This window comes from Mchenga conophoros, linkage group LG14 (assembly GCF_057382185.1).
Source record: "Mchenga conophoros isolate Kocher_MC1m ecotype Shallow Benthic linkage group LG14, M_conophoros_male_GT1.1, whole genome shotgun sequence".
Classification (NCBI taxonomy): Eukaryota; Metazoa; Chordata; class Actinopteri; order Cichliformes; family Cichlidae; genus Mchenga; species Mchenga conophoros.
Window position 1 is genome coordinate 1,662,627 of NC_140539.1, and position 16,981 is coordinate 1,679,607.

General features: G+C 45.0%; 3 protein-coding genes across 7 annotated transcripts in view; 1 reads left to right on the top strand and 2 right to left on the bottom strand.

The window, feature by feature from the left end:
• Window positions 1–6,302, bottom strand: part of snx19b (sorting nexin 19b) — a 50,238-nt gene extending 43,936 nt beyond the window's left edge. For 2 of the 4 annotated variants that reach the window (XM_085244684.1, XM_085244681.1), the window contains exons 1-8: window positions 5,748–6,302; window positions 5,289–5,566; window positions 4,984–5,178; window positions 2,747–3,967; window positions 716–914; window positions 505–605; window positions 294–413; window positions 1–92 (exon numbers count right to left, since the gene is read on the bottom strand). The exon at window positions 1–92 is cut by the window's left edge and continues 33 nt beyond it. In XM_085244684.1, coding sequence (XP_085100810.1) covers window positions 1–92; window positions 294–413; window positions 505–605; window positions 716–914; window positions 2,747–3,967; window positions 4,984–5,178; window positions 5,289–5,492 — 2,132 coding nt within the window. In that variant the 5' untranslated portion in view covers window positions 5,493–5,566; window positions 5,748–6,302. Of the gene's footprint in view, window positions 93–293; window positions 414–504; window positions 606–715; window positions 915–2,746; window positions 3,968–4,983; window positions 5,179–5,288; window positions 5,591–5,747 lie in introns of all 4 variants that reach the window. The other 2 variants (XM_085244682.1, XM_085244683.1) reach the window with 2 other exon arrangements.
• Window positions 5,344–14,349, top strand: il4i1 (interleukin 4 induced 1). Of its 2 annotated transcripts, XM_085244686.1 has the most exons (9): window positions 5,344–5,641; window positions 8,721–8,783; window positions 9,565–9,655; window positions 9,871–10,085; window positions 10,224–10,336; window positions 10,580–10,781; window positions 10,855–10,923; window positions 11,001–11,137; window positions 12,638–14,349. In XM_085244686.1, the coding sequence occupies exons 3-9, from the start codon at window positions 9,625–9,627 to the stop codon at window positions 13,398–13,400; spliced, it is 1,530 nt and encodes a 509-aa protein (XP_085100812.1). In that variant the 5' UTR covers window positions 5,344–5,641; window positions 8,721–8,783; window positions 9,565–9,624; the 3' UTR covers window positions 13,401–14,349. The 2 variants fall into 2 exon arrangements, with proteins under 2 accessions (XP_085100812.1, XP_085100811.1); XM_085244685.1 differs by lacking the exons at window positions 5,344–5,641; window positions 8,721–8,783 and adding an exon at window positions 8,805–9,372.
• Window positions 14,350–14,564: 215 nt separating this feature from the next.
• On the bottom strand, window positions 14,565–16,100 carry LOC146559055 (mitochondrial import inner membrane translocase subunit Tim8 A-like). Its single transcript, XM_085244690.1, has 2 exons — window positions 15,845–16,100; window positions 14,565–14,971 (listed from the first exon to the last, which is right to left on the bottom strand). The coding sequence occupies exons 1-2, from the start codon at window positions 15,944–15,946 to the stop codon at window positions 14,804–14,806; spliced, it is 270 nt and encodes an 89-aa protein (XP_085100816.1). The 5' UTR covers window positions 15,947–16,100; the 3' UTR covers window positions 14,565–14,803.
• Between the last annotated feature and the right edge of the window lie 881 nt (window positions 16,101–16,981).

Sequence of the window (16,981 nt, forward strand, 5' to 3'; positions counted from 1 at the left end):
TCCACCTCAGTCTCATTATCCTCTGTGGGGCTCTGAGGCTCTGAGCGAGGAAACGCCGTCTTCAGGGTGTCGACGATGGCGTTCACCACAATCTGCACGAGTAAACACATATGAGCTGTATCAATTCCATTTATTCAGGTGTATTTATCGAGCGCCAAATCCCAACAGCAGCTGCCACGAGGCATCACAAGCTGAAACCAGAGCAGGTCATTTCTTCATATCAGCGCTCCGTCTCAGCAAACTAAGCACAAACACTCATGTGTCACTCACTCGTGTTAGAATGAAATAGTCACCTTGTCTATGCGTGACACAATGAAAGGTTTCTTGACAAAGGCGATCCTGGCATCTGTATTGAGAGCGAGAAATTCCTGCATCTCCTCACTGTTGGCTATTTCAGGGATGCCGCACAGTTGCTGAAAAGGTTGAAACAGAAAGAAGCCACCAGAAATGTAGCAGCAGGCCAACAAACAACACGAGTGCACTACAGAAAGGTTTTCCACCAACTTTTAGAAAGGTCTCCAGGAGGCCCTTCCTGGCTTCTATCTTATCACTGTCCATGTTTCCAAACGGCATGTCTGGAAATATTTTCTTTGGACCTTTCACGCCTGGAAAAAGATCAGATGAGTCAGACTGGAACAAACAAACTCTCTAAGGTTCTCAAAGGTCTACTGCAACACTCCTTTCAAATGTCGAGCAAAATATAAAGCTTCTGTACCTTTGATGAGTTTCCTCAGCTCTGTTTTTTCTTCCAGTCGTGTCTGCAGATTGAGGAACTCGCTGTAGCGTCTGTTGACCGTGTGATAGGCTACAGACTGAGCAGAAGATGGATTCTCACAGCCCGTCTGTACAGTTTCTGCATCCTCAAAGCCGGCCTGGATGCTTGCCGGGTTCTCACAAGCCATTGCTGTCTCATACTGTAAAGATAAAAAACAAACTGTGAGGCTTCACTGATATCCCAGTGAACGTAAGAATGCACCAGTACAGGCCAAACGTTTGTGACTGTATTCGCATTCCCATCAGTCAGTGCAGGAAAACATGAAGTTTTTTTAATTTTTTATTTATTTTATTTTATCTTCAGTTGTTACAGATGGGACAGACATGGCTGGGGGATAAGAAAGGAAAGGAAAAGAAAAACAGAGGGGAAGAGGGACAGTGAGAAACCCTAACCCTAAGCAAAAAAAAGAGCAACATAAACACAGCACCACCACATTAATAGCTAACAGTAAATAACAGTAAATATTAAATATTGAATGCTGTTGTGTGGCACGCAGGACCTACAGCGCACAATGTGCTGTGAGGTAGCAGCCACGAAAGGTAGTTTGTGTCTGTGAACACCCGTGTGGATCAGCACGCTTGTATTCAAAAGGTTTCTCCATGTAACGATCTGCTAGGGAGTGTGGGGAGACATAGCCCCACCCCAGGGCATGAAGCAGGCATGGAGGAGATCCAGAGGCCCCAGAGTACGAGGACCCAAGGAGGACCATCAGAGGGGCATCTGTGCCACCCTCCTGGGAAGAGCTGAGGAGAGCCCCAAACGAGGGGTCACCCAGCAGCCACGGAGCAGAGGTCAGAGGGGGCTGCAGTGACGTGCCGTGGGCTCTGCGGGCAGCCAGCCGTGCCAGAGTGAACCGAGCCCCAGGCCCAGAGGCCTGAGGGCCCCCCACACCCCAGAAAAGGCCTGACCGAGCCACGGGCGCCCGACCGTGCCAAGCAGCCACTGTGAGTGAGCCGGTACATACCTGAGCGCCCAGCGCCGCGCACCAAGAACCACCAACGCACTGACACCCGAGGGCATCAGCCACCGGCAGGGAGTGTGGTGGGGGGAGAAAGGCCTCCATACTTTGGATGTTCCCAGAGGGGCGGAGTCTAAGACCCAACCTGACATATAGACACAGCCACACCACACAGACACAAACCTGCATTCCCACCCCCATATACACATATACAAATACTCAGCACTCACCCAACGTAAAGACAGACAAATAGACACTGTACACACAATCACACTCCCCAAACATACTTTACACCCCAGGTCCAGGTACCCTCACCCCCAGAGGGGGAAACTGCACCTAGATGTTACCCTTTGTGTTAAGTGTTACTGTGTTAAGGTCTAAAACTGATATTAATTATGTGAAATTAATTTTGCTGTTTTATTTCATGTCCACCTGAGAGAACAAAGTGTCCAAATAGACCCTCACTCAGTCACCGCTGAAGCTCGGCCCCAGCCCTCCTTCGGGTCGCTCATCAGCGCGGGGATGACAAACGGCATTACTTTGAATACTGTGTAACTGACTTTTTTCCTCTTAATAAAGAACCTCCTGTGTTTTGTGTTAAGTGGTTTTATCTTTGTCTAATATTTACTTTTCTTTGATGGATTAACCTTGCTATCCAAACGTCCTAGCACTGATTTATTTAACGTTTTAGTAAAGCTCTAAAAACTTTCTCCCAGTGCAGAACGAGTCCTGTTTCTGTGTATTTCAGGGTTTTAAACTCTTAGTTATTAAACAAAACTGAAAGTTAAATATGTTGAAACATTAAAATTACTGCCTTTTATCATCATTATATTTGTCAGTGCTAAAAACTGCACAAATGCAGAAAAGCTCATCATCATGGCCAAATGCCTGATAGAGAGGACACTCCTGAAAGCAGTGCTGCAGCACTCTCTGGGTGTTTTTCTGTGGGTCATCGATCAGCCCAGTAAACACCAACCAACAACTGCATCGTAGCAAAGTCACATTGTCCTTACTTTGATGGTGTAAAGTGTGTAGGGGTGCGAGCCGGTGCCTCGGTGCTCCTTAGCCGTGATGGTTCCAGTGATGCGGAGGTTTTGGATGATGACGGGTCCCTCGGGGCTGCTGAGGGGCTCAAAACTGAACGTGGGGACAGAGGAACAGCACTGCAATGTACTGACAACACTCAGCTCATTAGGATTCATTACCCCAGTCTGCTCTGCGCCTATAAGAAGGCCTCTGGTGGCGATTATAGACGGGGAACTGCCTTCTCTGTCCAAGGAACGAATCCTGCTGATACTGGAGTCCCTCTCTGCTGTGCTGAGCGATGGCAGGACGCAGCCATTAGTCTGCTCCTCCGATTCTGAGCTCAGCAGGAATTTGGTTTGGCCGTCCACTGGACTGTGGCAAACATCCTCCAAATCCAACCCGTAGTTGGTCTCGACAGATGTGGCGCGATCCTTCCTACTGTCATCCAGACCATCATCTTGTCCGATCATGACCAAAGAATCGCTGGAACTGCGTTTAAAATCAGCCAAAGGAGAATCCGGGTCAGAGTCGTTTTCCTGGTAAAATGGGTTTGACTTGCTTCCTCTTGTGTAGCGCCTTAAAAAGGGTCGAACAGTTTCATCTTCTTCGGCGTTGTGTTGTGGAAAGTCCGCCTCCGCGGAGTCGGGCACATCATCGGCAGCGGGCGTGGCGGTCTCTGTGTGATTGATCTTTTCAGCCTCCGCTCTCTGCGCAGGAACGTCGCTGTTCTCTTGAGGAACATGTGCTGCCTGCCATGCTGGAGCAACCTCTGGGTCATCAGGTGGAGAGGGTAGGAGCGGGGATGAATTTGGTGATTCTGTTGTTTCTGGTGGTTGGCTGACAAATATTTTAAGTATGAGGAGGTTTAACCAGTCAGGGTCCGACAGTTTGGCAACGAGAGGCAGCAGGACATTACAGGTTATCAGCTCTCCAACCACAAACCGTCCAGTGCGCGTTTCCAAGTGCGGTGAAGGCACTAAAACGTGCAGCAGCAAGTCTGCGACTGCCCTCACATAGTTGACTTCCACTGTTTCGCTGGTCACGGCGAGGTGAGGGCTGCTGATGCTGGAATAAGCCTTCCACAGCTGCTCGTTCTCGCTGCTCTCATTTGCTCTCAGAGACACCTGCTGCTCGGTCACCAGCTCCTTGGCTTTCATGTAGTCCTGTAGATGGCAGCCGAACAGATCGAGGACCCTCTGGGTCAGTTCCTGCAGAATTCACACATTTACACGACCCATTAGAGAAATTCTGATTCTCTCCATTTTTAATTCTGCATGTTAATTTAGTTTCTTTACAAGCAACGAAATCTCGTAATAATTCCTGTGAATGTTGCCGTTAACGGTCAAATATACAGTAACATACACTAATAATGGTGTGACCCTTTGTGCAGCAAATGCTACTGATCATCTTGTACGATGGCACAAGTAAATAGTCTGTTCTGTTTTATGCTGGACGTAGGAAAAATGACTAAAGTGACACCGACAAAGGTCGAATAGGCAGAAGGGGTTAGAGCATCTCTGTGGTGAATACCATAGACCGGTGCTGAGCTGTTAGTGGGTGTGCTGAAATACTTCATATGACGATTTGAACTACTTGAAGTCTAAATCGCAACTCACAGGACCTGCTGTCACCTACCACACAGTGCTTCTTATAGAGCTCATGGTTCTCAGAGTCTGAGCTGGTACATAAAGGGAACTACTGTGGTTTCTCTTATTTCCTGTCATATACAGAGGATATTCATTTAATATGTTGATAGAACAGTAGCAGGATGACATCCTCGTAAGTGGATATCAGGCCCATGTAGAGCAAAATTGAGTATTTTAGTCTAAATAACCCAAAATGTGACGTCCACGTATGTGGACGCAGGTCCTAGGATGTTAAAGAACTCAACAGTCACATGACCTGTGGTAATGGGTCACACCTTTCCTAATATTTACCCAGCTACAGTCCAGAATGACTTGTTTACTAACACGTATCAACCCTGTATACATTATTTTAATAGATGGTTTTAACCATCCCAGACTTTTGGAAATCTCTTTACAGATTTTAATGCAGATTTACAAGTGCTCCTCATCCATAGCAACAACAACTGTAGGCAGGTTAACACAAACACTTGTTCTTCAAGTACTTGTAGTGTGCCTGGCCTTCACATTAACTACAGAAAATTCTTGCAAGCACATTGTTAGACCTTGTGAAAGCTCCCTGCTCCTTTAAAGCTCAGTACCTTCCTGTCAGCTGTTCTTGCTCGCAGTTTCAGCCCCATGGCCATGGAGATCATGGCTTCTTCAATCTCTGTTTCAAAAGCACTCTCAGAGGACACAGTGGAGTACCAGGAGGTGACAAAGTCTCTGATGATTTTCTTCACTGTGTTGTGGATCTCCTGGTCCAGATCATTTTCATCCTTCTCAGACTTTGGAATCTGAAAATTAGTAATTAGGAGTCTAAGGTTAACTTAGCCCAAACCGTTTATAATCACATCCATATATTGTAAAACATCAAGCTGTAAACCATCATTAATTATAGACCTACTTGCTCCCAGGTGATAAACCTCTCCAGGTGAATCACACTGTTGGACTCAAGAACAGTCTGCGAGCCGAGCCAGCCCCAGAGCACCAAGAGCAGGCTGGTGAAGACACACAGCAGCCAGATGTTGACCAGCAGGTGGAACAGCACCAGCCAGGCCAACACCACACCGACGCCCAGCAAGCTCCTCTGTCCCCACACCTCAGCCATGATGCTGCAGGGTTTGCTTTCTCACTGGCCTCAACTGGAGAAGTGAAGATCAGGCGTGCCGGGTACCATCACTCCTTAAAGAACCAAAACGATAACACCTGAGTGGCACATCGGAAACAGGACGGGAAGCTGAGTGCAAGCAGAGTGGGGTAAGTTGAAGTAAAGGGGATGACTGTGTAACACAAACATATCATCCACGCTGCTTATCACGTACTGACAGCAAACAGAAGAAGTGTTGTAAAATGCTTCACTGACCTCAGGGACGATGTGTCTCGTATCTGCTGAGCCAGCGCGTGTACGCTACAAGCTAACGCTGGTTGTGCCGTGCTTCATGCTTCACTAGCTAACCCGGTGTAGCTATGCTGCGGTGGTACTAGCGTTAGCCCAAAGGCATTAACTGTCGTGCGGAGACCGAACTCCGCTCAGATGTTTCATGACGGTGTACGTCCGACAGGCTGAGACAGCAGCTAAGCAAGATGTCAAGATTAATGTCTGCCCTTTAGCTGCTTCCTACGCCAGTAACAGCAGCAGAGAGGTAGCTGGAAACATGAGCGGCATCGCTGCTTCTTTGTAAAGATGCTGAAATGAAGAGAAGCGCTGTATTTGTCAGAGCTGCAGCACGCACATACCAACCTTACAGTGCTGAACCAAAGACACGTCACTCCAGGAGCGCGCGACGCCTGCTCATAAACGCATACAACAAGCTACAGCGCGAGCTCAGACAGACATGCACCCTGCACGAGCCGTCCAGCACTCAACGAGAGGTCTCGTGAGCTTCTCGGCGTCAACTCCTCGGTCTGGTTTGTTTACTTCCTGTATTGCGAGCTATGACGTATCGATTGGGGCAGGCTCTAAGGCTTCGGAGGCAACCGACTTCCGGTATTTGCCAAAAAGTGATTGCCCGTATTCAAACTGCTGTAAATGGCTTGTTGGCCTATAATATGTGAAATGTATTTCAAATGTATCCCTCACGAATGATATCAAGTCATCGTGAGACACAGACAGCATTCCTGTCGCAACGCAATCAGTTTATGGCAAAGCGACTTTTATATATCTTTGATTTATCCAGTTAAAAATCCCTCTTTGTAAGTCCTGTTCACTAAAGTCTATTCACCAATATAAGTAAAGACATTACACATAAAAAAAACACATGGAGACATTGGAAATCAGTCTGTAATTTGCATTTTTACAAATTAAATATTAGTTTGCTATTTTGTGTACACACTTTACACTCATTCACTCATCAACTTGCATAATGGATTTATCATCAGGTCACAATATAATCTGAAGTCTCCATCTTTCTAACTCTGTGCGATGCTGTCAGTCTGTCAGCCAGTTTGCTTGCACTGAAAACGTTTACTTTACGTGACGGGGCGTGGTCTGCGGTGCAGTGCAGGGATGCCGGACGCACAATCGTGCCCCGTCGACTTAAAATCTGTACTGGGTCCTATCATGTTGTTGTTGTTGTTGTTGTTGCGTGTGCGTGTTTCTGAACAGCAACCGTGAATAAAATATTATGGAAGCACTAACCCGTGGATATATTACAACTATTTTTTTAAAAATATCTGTAAAGTTTCTGATATTCAGTCATTTATTTATTTATTCACTCATTCACTGTGGTGGGTCACATTGACTGGAGGGCTGTCACAGTTGAATCTTGAAGCTGATGTGAATATCTGAGTCAGGATGAGGCTGAAAGGACTCGAAAACTGAGTTAAATCCATGTTAAAGTGAGCCTGCAAACAGTCTGTGGTCTGAACATTACATGTTGAAATCTGTTCACAGATTCAGTCATTAAATTTGATAGATACGGTCTACTGAAAAATCACCAAAGGAGTCTCAGTGGATCCACGACGGATGTCTAATGTCTCGGTATAGCCTACTGTGTCCTGGTCACAGTCCAGATAAGAATCGTGGATTCAGATTCCATCAAGCTCAGATCCAGTTTGGCTCCAGTCGTTTCCCAGTTCATCCCATTCAGATCTCTTCACGATGGTTTAACTTTTCCCGACACGATGTGTGTTCTTTATTCAAACTGGTTCATCCTCCCAAAACTATACTGAGATTTTTTTTAAACGACTTACTCTCAGTCTTTAAAATACACTGCCGGGACCACAGAATCCAAACACAGGAAGTTAATTCGTGAGCAGAAGAAGTGCTGATGAATACCTCACCACTCACGATTAAAATGTTCTTTTCTTCACATGACTTGGAAACAATCTCAAAATGTTAAAAAGAAAGAGAGCAGGTTCATCTGAAGTATTTCTGTAAATCAACAGCAGCTGAATTTTAGTTCAGTTCAAAGGAGCATGAAAAGAACGAACTCTCTGAGCTTGTGTGGTACTTTCCCCCCAAACATATTGAGTAGATTTATTGAGCTGAGCTTCTCCTCAGGGTGCAGGCTGAGCTGTACCTTTCACATCATACATGAACATGGCTGACTTAACTCCCAAAGCCTCATTAGTTCATCAGCCTTGGAGTTTTTCCATACACTGACCCATGACTTAGAACAATGCTGTGCTCAGCTATACATCAATGTAGATACTGTTAAATTCACAACCCTTCTTTCATTTCATTTCAGAAATGAAAACGTTTTTTTCAGTGCACTCTCTGAACACTTAGATGGCACACTTGTTCTTGGAGGCGACCTCAACCTTGGACTAAATGAAGACATGGATAGGCTCAATACAGCGGGAACTCAGCGTAATTGGCAGTCCACAAATATAATCAAACAGTATATGAACGACTTTGGTCTTTGCGATGCATGGCGCTCTCTTCACCCCACCAGTAAGGAATATACTTTTTTCTCGCATGTTCATCACTCTTACTCTCGTCTGGATTATTTTTTGGTCAGCAGCTCACTGCTGAACGACATTTCAGACACTGAGATTCACCCTATAGCTGTCAGCGATCATGGTCCTGTATCTTTAACACTAATGCACAAGAATAATACTACGCCAAGAAAAAACTGGAGATTTAATATATCACTACTTAAAGATGAAGACTTTATTAAATATTTTAAAAAAGAGTGGACTTCATATTTGGACTATAATGACACTCCCGAAACATCAGCTTCTGTTCTATGGGAAGCAGGGAAAGCTGTGATGAGAGGTAAAATAATTTCTTTCTCATCACATAAAAAGAAAAAAGAAAACAAAAATATAGAAATGAAAACTGAGGACATGAAAGTCGGAAAATGAAACTTAACACTTGCCACTTTGGTTTCAGTTTCCACATCATATAACTGCCTTCCATGTGCTATTATGACCCGGACACAGAAGGAGCTGAGAGGTGAGTGTTTGCACATCCTGTGGTCTTTACTGTATAGACAGTTATAGTAAATTTAATAAAAGTACATATGTTGTTATGAGTGCAATGTCTGTGAAGGTTCTCAGTCATCCAGGTCATCGTAGTCTTCACTTTTGCTTTTCAAGCAACTTAAAGAAGTCCAGACGCCTTTCTTTCCAAGCTCCTTAGATTATGAATGTAATGTAATGCAGCTTTAGGTCTGACTGGGGCATTTTTTTGGCCACCACTAAATGAGCCTTTTCAGGTCAGATATGAAAACGAGTGAAGACGGAGTAAAACGAGGTATGCTGATGACTAGTATAACCTCACTAATCTGATTTGTTCAGTGTGGTTGACTCTGGAGCCAGTGTGGGAAAATATTTCTGAAAGACCGGACGGAGCCACACAGTCGCTCATTAAAATGACCTTGTGTGCAATTTCACACATGCCATGCGTCCGGGTTTTTCAGAAAGCCTTATTTCATACGGTGAGTCACAGGGTTGATAGGTTAGCTCTGTGAGGGTCTGTGGGTCATTCCTCCTCAGCCATGAACAGGCTCATGACAACTTACGAGACACTACCTTTGACAGAGGTGAGTGAAACACGGCCTGCACTGCTTTCACTCTGGATTTATTAACTGAAATCACTACTGGTGCTTTTGGGAGATTTAATGTGTTGTATATTGTTTCCAGCATATTTTAAAAAAGACAATTTTAGGCTTTTCTTTGTTCGTAACTGTTCTGCCTGAGCCTCGCCAACTTAATTTAGAGCTTGTGTCCGTTAGGTTTCCATTTCCTCTCACGGTGTGAAAAAAAAGCCCAGACTGTGGAGTTCCATCGTCGAGATGACGTCTCACATGGCACTGTGCAAACTCTGTGAGTACAAAACAAGCTGCTGCAAAGTCACTCTCATAAAAAACACTAACTGGGAAAATCCGGTATCTTCTCGTCATTTCTCCTCTATTTATAAAGTTAGCAGTAAAGGAAGGAAACTGGGACTTTGTGGTTACTTGGCAACCCCTTGGGGGATTTTTTTATGAGCCACAGTTTGACTTCATCGGCTGAGTTAACATCTTTTCTGTCACCATCAGTTCCTCTGGTTCTGGTGGCGGCTGTGGTGCTCACTGTGAATGGGATAATAGGAGATCCCCTGTTTGAATGCCTCCAAGACACAGACTACAGCGAGCTTCTTGACATCGTGAAGAAAGGTCTTCCTGCTACAAAGACGCCTCGACACGTAGCAATCGTCGGCGGGGGCATCGCTGGACTGACGGCTGCCAAGTTTCTAGAAGATGCTGGACATAAGGTAATTTACAGTCAGGGAAAAAATATTTAAACTACACTCTCTCTGGGAGTAATTTTCTGAGTCATTACTGTTGGTGCTAAAAGTGCATATGCTTTTCAAACTGAGTGTCATGGCTGTGTGTCCCCTTGGACATCAAAGGTGACCATAATCGAGGCCAGTAATCGTATCGGAGGACGTGTGGAGACCTTCAGGAACAGAAGAGAGGGCTGGTATGCAGAACTGGGGGCCATGAGGATCCCAAGCTTTCATAAGTGAGTAAAGAGACGCACATGGCAAATAGACACCCCCTCATTTAATCAAGGAAAATATCCTGTTGGAAGTAAGAACTGAATGATGCCAGAAGAAATGTACTAGCCTGTAGAGTTTTCAGTACTTGTAAGATTTGAGCCTCTAAGTAACTAGGAAGAGTCTAACAAAACACTAAAGATCTTCTAGCTAAATGGTTAAAATACCGTATATATTCACACAGGATAACTAATGTGCTTATGTCACAGGATTTTGCTTTCTTTTGCGTCCAAATTACAAATACCTATGAACCGCTTCATCCAAGATGACATCAACACCTACTACTTGGTAAATGGAGAGCTACATAAAACCTATACAGTTGAAAACAACCCCAGCGTGCTCAACTACAGCTTGTCTGACAGGGAGAGGGGGAAAACGGCCGCTCAGCTCTTCAGCCAGGCGCTGTGGAAGGTTTGTTCATGTGCTGCTTTGTTGCACATGTCAGTGTGAATCTTGTCTTGTAAATATTGTGATTTTCACACAGGTGAGAGATGATGTGAAGGCAATCGGCTGTAGTGCCACATTGGATAAATATGACTCCTACACAGTGAAGGTAAAGGTTTAATTACCTTGACACTCGATGTCATACCGATCGCAGCTGTAATCTGTTGGGGGGAAATGTCCTCACAGGAGTATCTGGTGAAGGAGGGCAATCTGAGCCGTGGAGCCCTGAGGATGATTGGGGACATCCTGAATGAAAACAGCCTCTTCTACACATCACTGATCGAGATGATGTACATGCAGACAGACATCAGTGACAACGTTGAGTAAGAAATATTCATATGTCACAGTGGGATGTTAAGAAGCCAGGGAAGAGGAACAGCAGCTAAGATATGCTTCTGATTCTGAGTGGTTGGTCTTCCATACCTTCTAGTGCCACCATTGTTAGACTGTACTCCAAAAGGGCAAAATAGTTGATTTAAACACTTTGTAGAGCTGAGGGAACAGATTCATGTGGCACTTCTCCTTTGTTTCGTCATTACTGTATATGTTATATGGGGCGATCGTGGCTCAAGAGTTGGGAGTTCGCCTTGTAATCGGAAGGTTGCCGGTTCGAGCCCCGGCTTGGACAGTCTCGCTCGTTGTGTCCTTGGGCAAGACACTTCACCTGTTGCCTACTGGTGGAGGTCAGAGGGTCCGGTGGCGCCAGTGTCCGGCAGCCTCGCCTCTGTCAGTGCGCCCCAGGGTGGCTGTGGCTACAATGTAGCTGCCATCACCAGTGTGTGAATGTGTGTGTGACTGGGTGGATGACTGGATATGTAAAGCGCTTTGGGGTCCTTAGGGACTAGTAAAGCGCTATATAAATACAGGTGATTATATGTGTAATTTTTCTTATTACTTATAACACTGTGACCACTGACAGGTGAAGTGAAGAACACTGATTCTCTCCTCATCATGGCACCTATTAGTTGGTGAGATAAATTAAGGAGCAAGTAAACATTTTGTCCTCAAAGTTGACGTTAGAAGCAGGAAAACCTAACGATAAAACAGCTGGGTCAGAGCATCTCCAAGCAACAGTAACCAGCGACAGGGCCGTGGACAGTCAAGACTCACTGATGCATGTGGGCAATAAAGACTGGCCCATGTGGTCCGATCCAACAGACGAAGAGCAAACAGCTGAAAGAGGTTCAAGCTGACTGCGATAGAAAAGTGTCAGAATTGACAGAGTTTGGTTGCTGTGTAGCTGCAGACCAGTCAGGGTGCCCGAGCTGACCACTGCCCACCACCAAAACCACCAATGATCAGCATCAGAACTGGACCACGGAGCAATGGAAGAAGGGGGCCTCGTCTGGTGAGTCACGTTTTACATCAGGTGTGCATGTGTCGCTTACCCAGGCAACACCTGGCACCAGGATGCATTGTGGGTAGAAGGTGAGGCGGCAGAGGCAGTGTGATGCTTTGGGCGATGTTCTGCTGGGGAAACCCTGGGTCCTACCATCCATGTGGATGATACTTTGACACGTAGCACCTACCTGAGCATCGTTGCAGACCATGGACACTATTATACACTCCACGGAGGCCACACCTCGCCACTTACAGGATCAAATGATCTGTCGCTAACTTGGTGCCAGATGCCACAGCACACCTTAGGGGTCTGGGGGAGTCCAGGCCTCGATGGGTCAGAGCTTCCGTGGCAGTGAAAGGGGCACATAATGGTCACAATGTTATGGCTGATTGGCATAATTCAAATTTATAGAAAATAAATGATTAGTTCAGCTTTAGCGGAGTATTGTGTATTAAGGGATGTTTTCTTGAATTTCTTTCAGGTACTTTGAGGTGACTGATGGCTTTGAACACCTGCCCAGAGCTTTCTATCAGGTCTTAAATGCCACCATCCTCCTCAACTCCAAGGTCAAGCTCATAAACCAGACAGGTGGTAGAAATGTGACCATCACCTATCAGGACCAGCACAACTCCCTGACTAACCTAACGGTGGACTACACCCTGGTCACTGCCACAGCCAAGGCCACCCTGTTCATTGACTTTCAGCCCCCTCTCTCTGGGGACAAGATGGAGGCCCTGCGCTCAGTTCACTACACCAGCTCCACAAAGGTGGTGCTTAGTTTCAAGGAGCGCTTCTGGGATAAAGAGGGCATCAGAGGAGGGAAGAGCATCACAGACCGTCCCGCTCGCTTCATCTACTACCCCAGCCACAGCTTCCCCGGGACATCCGCAGGTGCACTGCTGGCATCCTACACCTGCTCTGACGACTCCGCCCTCTTCCAGGGCATGAATGATGGGGAGCTGATGGCTGTGGTCCTGGAGGACTTGGTGAAGATCCATGGAGAGTACATCAGGCCTTTGTGGACAGGGGGGCTGGTGAAGAAGTGGGGCTTGGATCCTTACAGTCTGGGAGCCTTTGTCCTGTTCACACCTTACCAGCAGGGGCACTATGCCAGAGAACTGTTCCAGAGTGAGGGACGGGTACACTTTGCAGGGGAGCACACAGCCACACCTCACGGATGGATCGAAACGTCCATCAAGTCTGCACTCAGGGCAGCTAAAAATGTTAACAGTCTTACACTGTAGTGTTTCATGCAGCAAACGTTTATTCCATGTTCACTCCTTTATCGTCTGATTTCATGAACACTGTTCCAGCTCAGTGCTGTGTGCTCCTGGAACCCCCAAGCCTCTGGAGAGCTAACTTTGGTGGCCGTACCCTGAGACGGATAACAGGCAGTAGTATTAGTAGTAGTAGTCACTCCAGTGTGATGTTTATTTTCTGTTACGAATGTACTGTTGATGTGCATCTATTAATTGATAGACAAAAGGTTTGTCTGTTACAGGCACTTTGATCAGATTTGCAGCGCTTCGCTCTTAAAGTTCCTCCTGTGTCTAAATACCAAGTTTCAGTCGGATTAAGTGCAGAAATCTTTCTATGTTACATTACGTTGAAACTTGTTTGCAGAAAAAGTGGATGAACAATGGACAGAGCCCTGTGATTCATTCATTTATGTTTTATTTAATTTTATCTACACGGTACTTCATGACTTCATTTTGCACGTATGTTGAACCACAAAGTAAATCTCTGGATTTTCCCTGTCAGCGTATGACTCGAAGTAAAAAGATGTAAGCATGAAAAACGGCTGGTTCATATTTAATGTGGTGGAACACTAACAGACTAGCTCCTGGCAGCGGCACAGTTTGCCTGTTTGCTGTGATGAGCTCTTTGCAGTTACTTTTTAACATGTGCATGGAGCTGCAGGTCACTCAACATATAATTAATGCAAACACTGAATTTTTGGTGCTAGATTCTAAGTGAACAACTCCATTACATTTATGCAGCTGTTTGGATAAAAAAAAGACAGTGTTTGAATTCTTCCTAACTCCAGACTGCTCCTCTAAGCCCACCTCCCTTCTAATGGCATTAGATTTTCACCTGAGTGGAGCTTTTCGAGTGCTGAAATGATTATTGATAGCCTCTCTTTTTGACATAAAACTCTAGGAGTAGAGAAATGTCCTGAAATCAAGTATTTAAAGCAGACTGAGTGGACTCAGACTCCTCTGCAATATGCACTGACAGAATAACAATTATAATTCTCTATCATTTTCTTCGTCTACTATTGATCAGAACATAACGCAGAAGCGAGGAGCTGCCCAGCCTTTGCTTTCAGCTCTATAGATGTCGTTTAGGAAAGTAAATAATAATCTTGAAGTTTCAGATGGATGAAAGGGAAAAAACATCAGGCAACATTGTTTCTTCAGGTGAAACATTTAAGATTTATTATTACCAGACTTCTCCAGGCTTGCAGATTTCCTCTCCCTTCCTTCCTCCAGTTTGATCATATGACTGCACCCCTCCCCCCATAAGAGTTCCTCATCATCTCTCAAACGCCAGCTGTTATACCCACGTACACAAAGTCTTCTTCGTGTCATCTCCCATCAAGTTAGGAATAAAAAAAAACATAATACAGTCTGACTGCGGTGCGTTATCACTGAGTGCCTTTCTGCACCATCTGTGTGAAGCGGTTGGTGATGCTGAGGGTGGTGTCAATGAATCGCTCCACGCAGCTCACCAGGCACGTCTCTGTCCTGTAGTCCAGCTTTGAGCCCGGAGTGTCCACACATTTATCCCAGCAGACGTCGGTGAAACTGTGCACCTGCAAACCACAGGACACAGACGGGAACTGATTCAGCTCAGTGTTATTTATAGAATGTCGAAGCATCGCGGCTGATGCCAGTTAATGTTTATTAAAAAAGAAAAGGCTGAAATCTGATTACTGAACACATGTAACCAAGATTCATGCCGGACTCTAGAAGACAGCATGTTTCTGTGTGTACAGGAAACTATTTAAATCAATCACAGAACTGATGTGCATGGAGTTAAAAACACACGTCTTCTGCCTGTTATGGTTGTGAGAGCTGCTTCTATGAATGTTTATTTAGAATGAGAGGGGGAAAGGTTACCAGCTGCCACACTGGATGATTGTCTACGGAGCAACTAACGTGCACTGCTCTCCACACAACGATGGTTACCGGTTCCTTCACTGACTCGGTCTGTCTATCACTTATAGAGCACGGCTCGCTGTGAAGCGCCCCTTAATAAATTTGTCCACAGCCACATCCATCATATTTTCTTATACATCTGCTGTTTAGTGATTCAGCTAACCTGCTCCATATTCATCCACCAATTATCCCAGCGATACCAAAGGTCAAATAAACGATTAATGATCATCTTTAAAGCTGCAATGTAACCACACACAGTACTGACTGGATTACGCCGAGCTTTGAATCCACGGTTAACAAAGCTCAGCATGTGGATCTAGAGGATATATTAACTCTATGTTCTTCAACGCGGAAACACCTGGACAAGAAGCAGATGTTCTTCCAGCTGTGTGATGTCCAGTTCTAATACAAACTGGTCTCTTGTACAGAGACATTAACGGTCAACTAAGCACGTGTAAGACGTCAGATCACGTCGTGCAATGAACTACATCTGTCGGAGGACAGTCAGCCCCCGTCCTCTTACAGACCTGAGCCTGGAACTGCGCTTTCTGCTGCTCGACAGCGATCATGCGCTGCAGCTGCGTCGCCTCTGCCTTCTCCGACGCGCTCAAGTTATCAAAGCCGTCCATGTCTTCTGCCCGTCGGCTGCACAGGAGCTCCGAGCACTGCTCAAGCACAGAGGTGACCTTCTCTTCCACCGGCGCGGTTTGGGAAACAGCGCTAATCACACGGTGCCCTGCAGACGGCGGCGCTTCCTGTTTGCGTTGTTTGACGCGCTAAATGCGACGCAACAAAGGACGCGTGCAAAGATGTTTCATGTTGAGCAGCAACCCCCCAAACACCGACCGGTACGGTTATTAGCGTACAGACGCATGTTTCACATCCAGCTGTAGAGACGTGTTTTATAGAAGGAATGAGGATTACAGAGAACTCACAGTTTATTTTCACATAAAGAAGTCAGAAAATAAAATAACAACAAACAAAACACTGGTGCTGTTAATTTACCTCTTAATTATGAAAGTGTGTATGAATGAATTGTAGTGGTGGAGTCAGCGCAGTAAAAACACATTTATGTCTTCTTTACCTGATCACAAACATGCCTGTGTCTCTGCAGACATTTCTCAGAGGACTCTGGTGGCATTTAGTTTTCTAATTGTATGATGTTCCACGAGTATGGAAGACTAAAACAGTCAGTCAGCAAATCATTGTTTTAACAAAATAAAAGGTTGACATTGAAGAGGTACTGCAGATGGTTCTACAATAATTAAGAAATTAATTAAGAAAAACAATTAGTGATTTATTGCTTCCCATACATTTTTATATCATTTGCTGCAATTCGATCAGTCGATATTTATTGTCAAACTTTATGTCCATAGTTTAAAAACCAAAAACACAAAATATAAAGCTTAATAAAAAAAGAAAATATCTGTAAACATATAAAACCATAATATAAATAAAACGTATTAATTATTTTAGATTCATTTATTTCTTGTGTTGTTTTGTACAGCCACAGTTGACCACCTTCTAAAAACAGACACTTAATAGGAATGAAACAAATGTTGTAGTCCACATAGCACACCATATAATACTATTATTAGTTATTGGTATTTATTTAAAATACATAATAATTAGGTGATCATCTCGAACACCCACAATCTTTGTGA

Coding starts and splice junctions, on each gene's coding strand:
- il4i1 (XM_085244685.1), top strand. CDS start 9,328: ATGAACAGGCTCATGACAACTTACGAGACACTACCTTTGACAGAG. Junction 10,924..11,000: donor ATGACTCCTACACAGTGAAG/GTAAAGGTTTAA, acceptor ATGTCCTCACAG/GAGTATCTGGTGAAGGAGGG. Junction 11,138..12,637: donor GACATCAGTGACAACGTTGA/GTAAGAAATATT, acceptor AATTTCTTTCAG/GTACTTTGAGGTGACTGATG.
- LOC146559055 (XM_085244690.1), bottom strand. CDS start 15,946: ATGGACGGCTTTGATAACTTGAGCGCGTCGGAGAAGGCAGAGGCGACG. Junction 14,972..15,844: donor AAGCGCAGTTCCAGGCTCAG/GTCTGTAAGAGG, acceptor TGTGGTTTGCAG/GTGCACAGTTTCACCGACGT.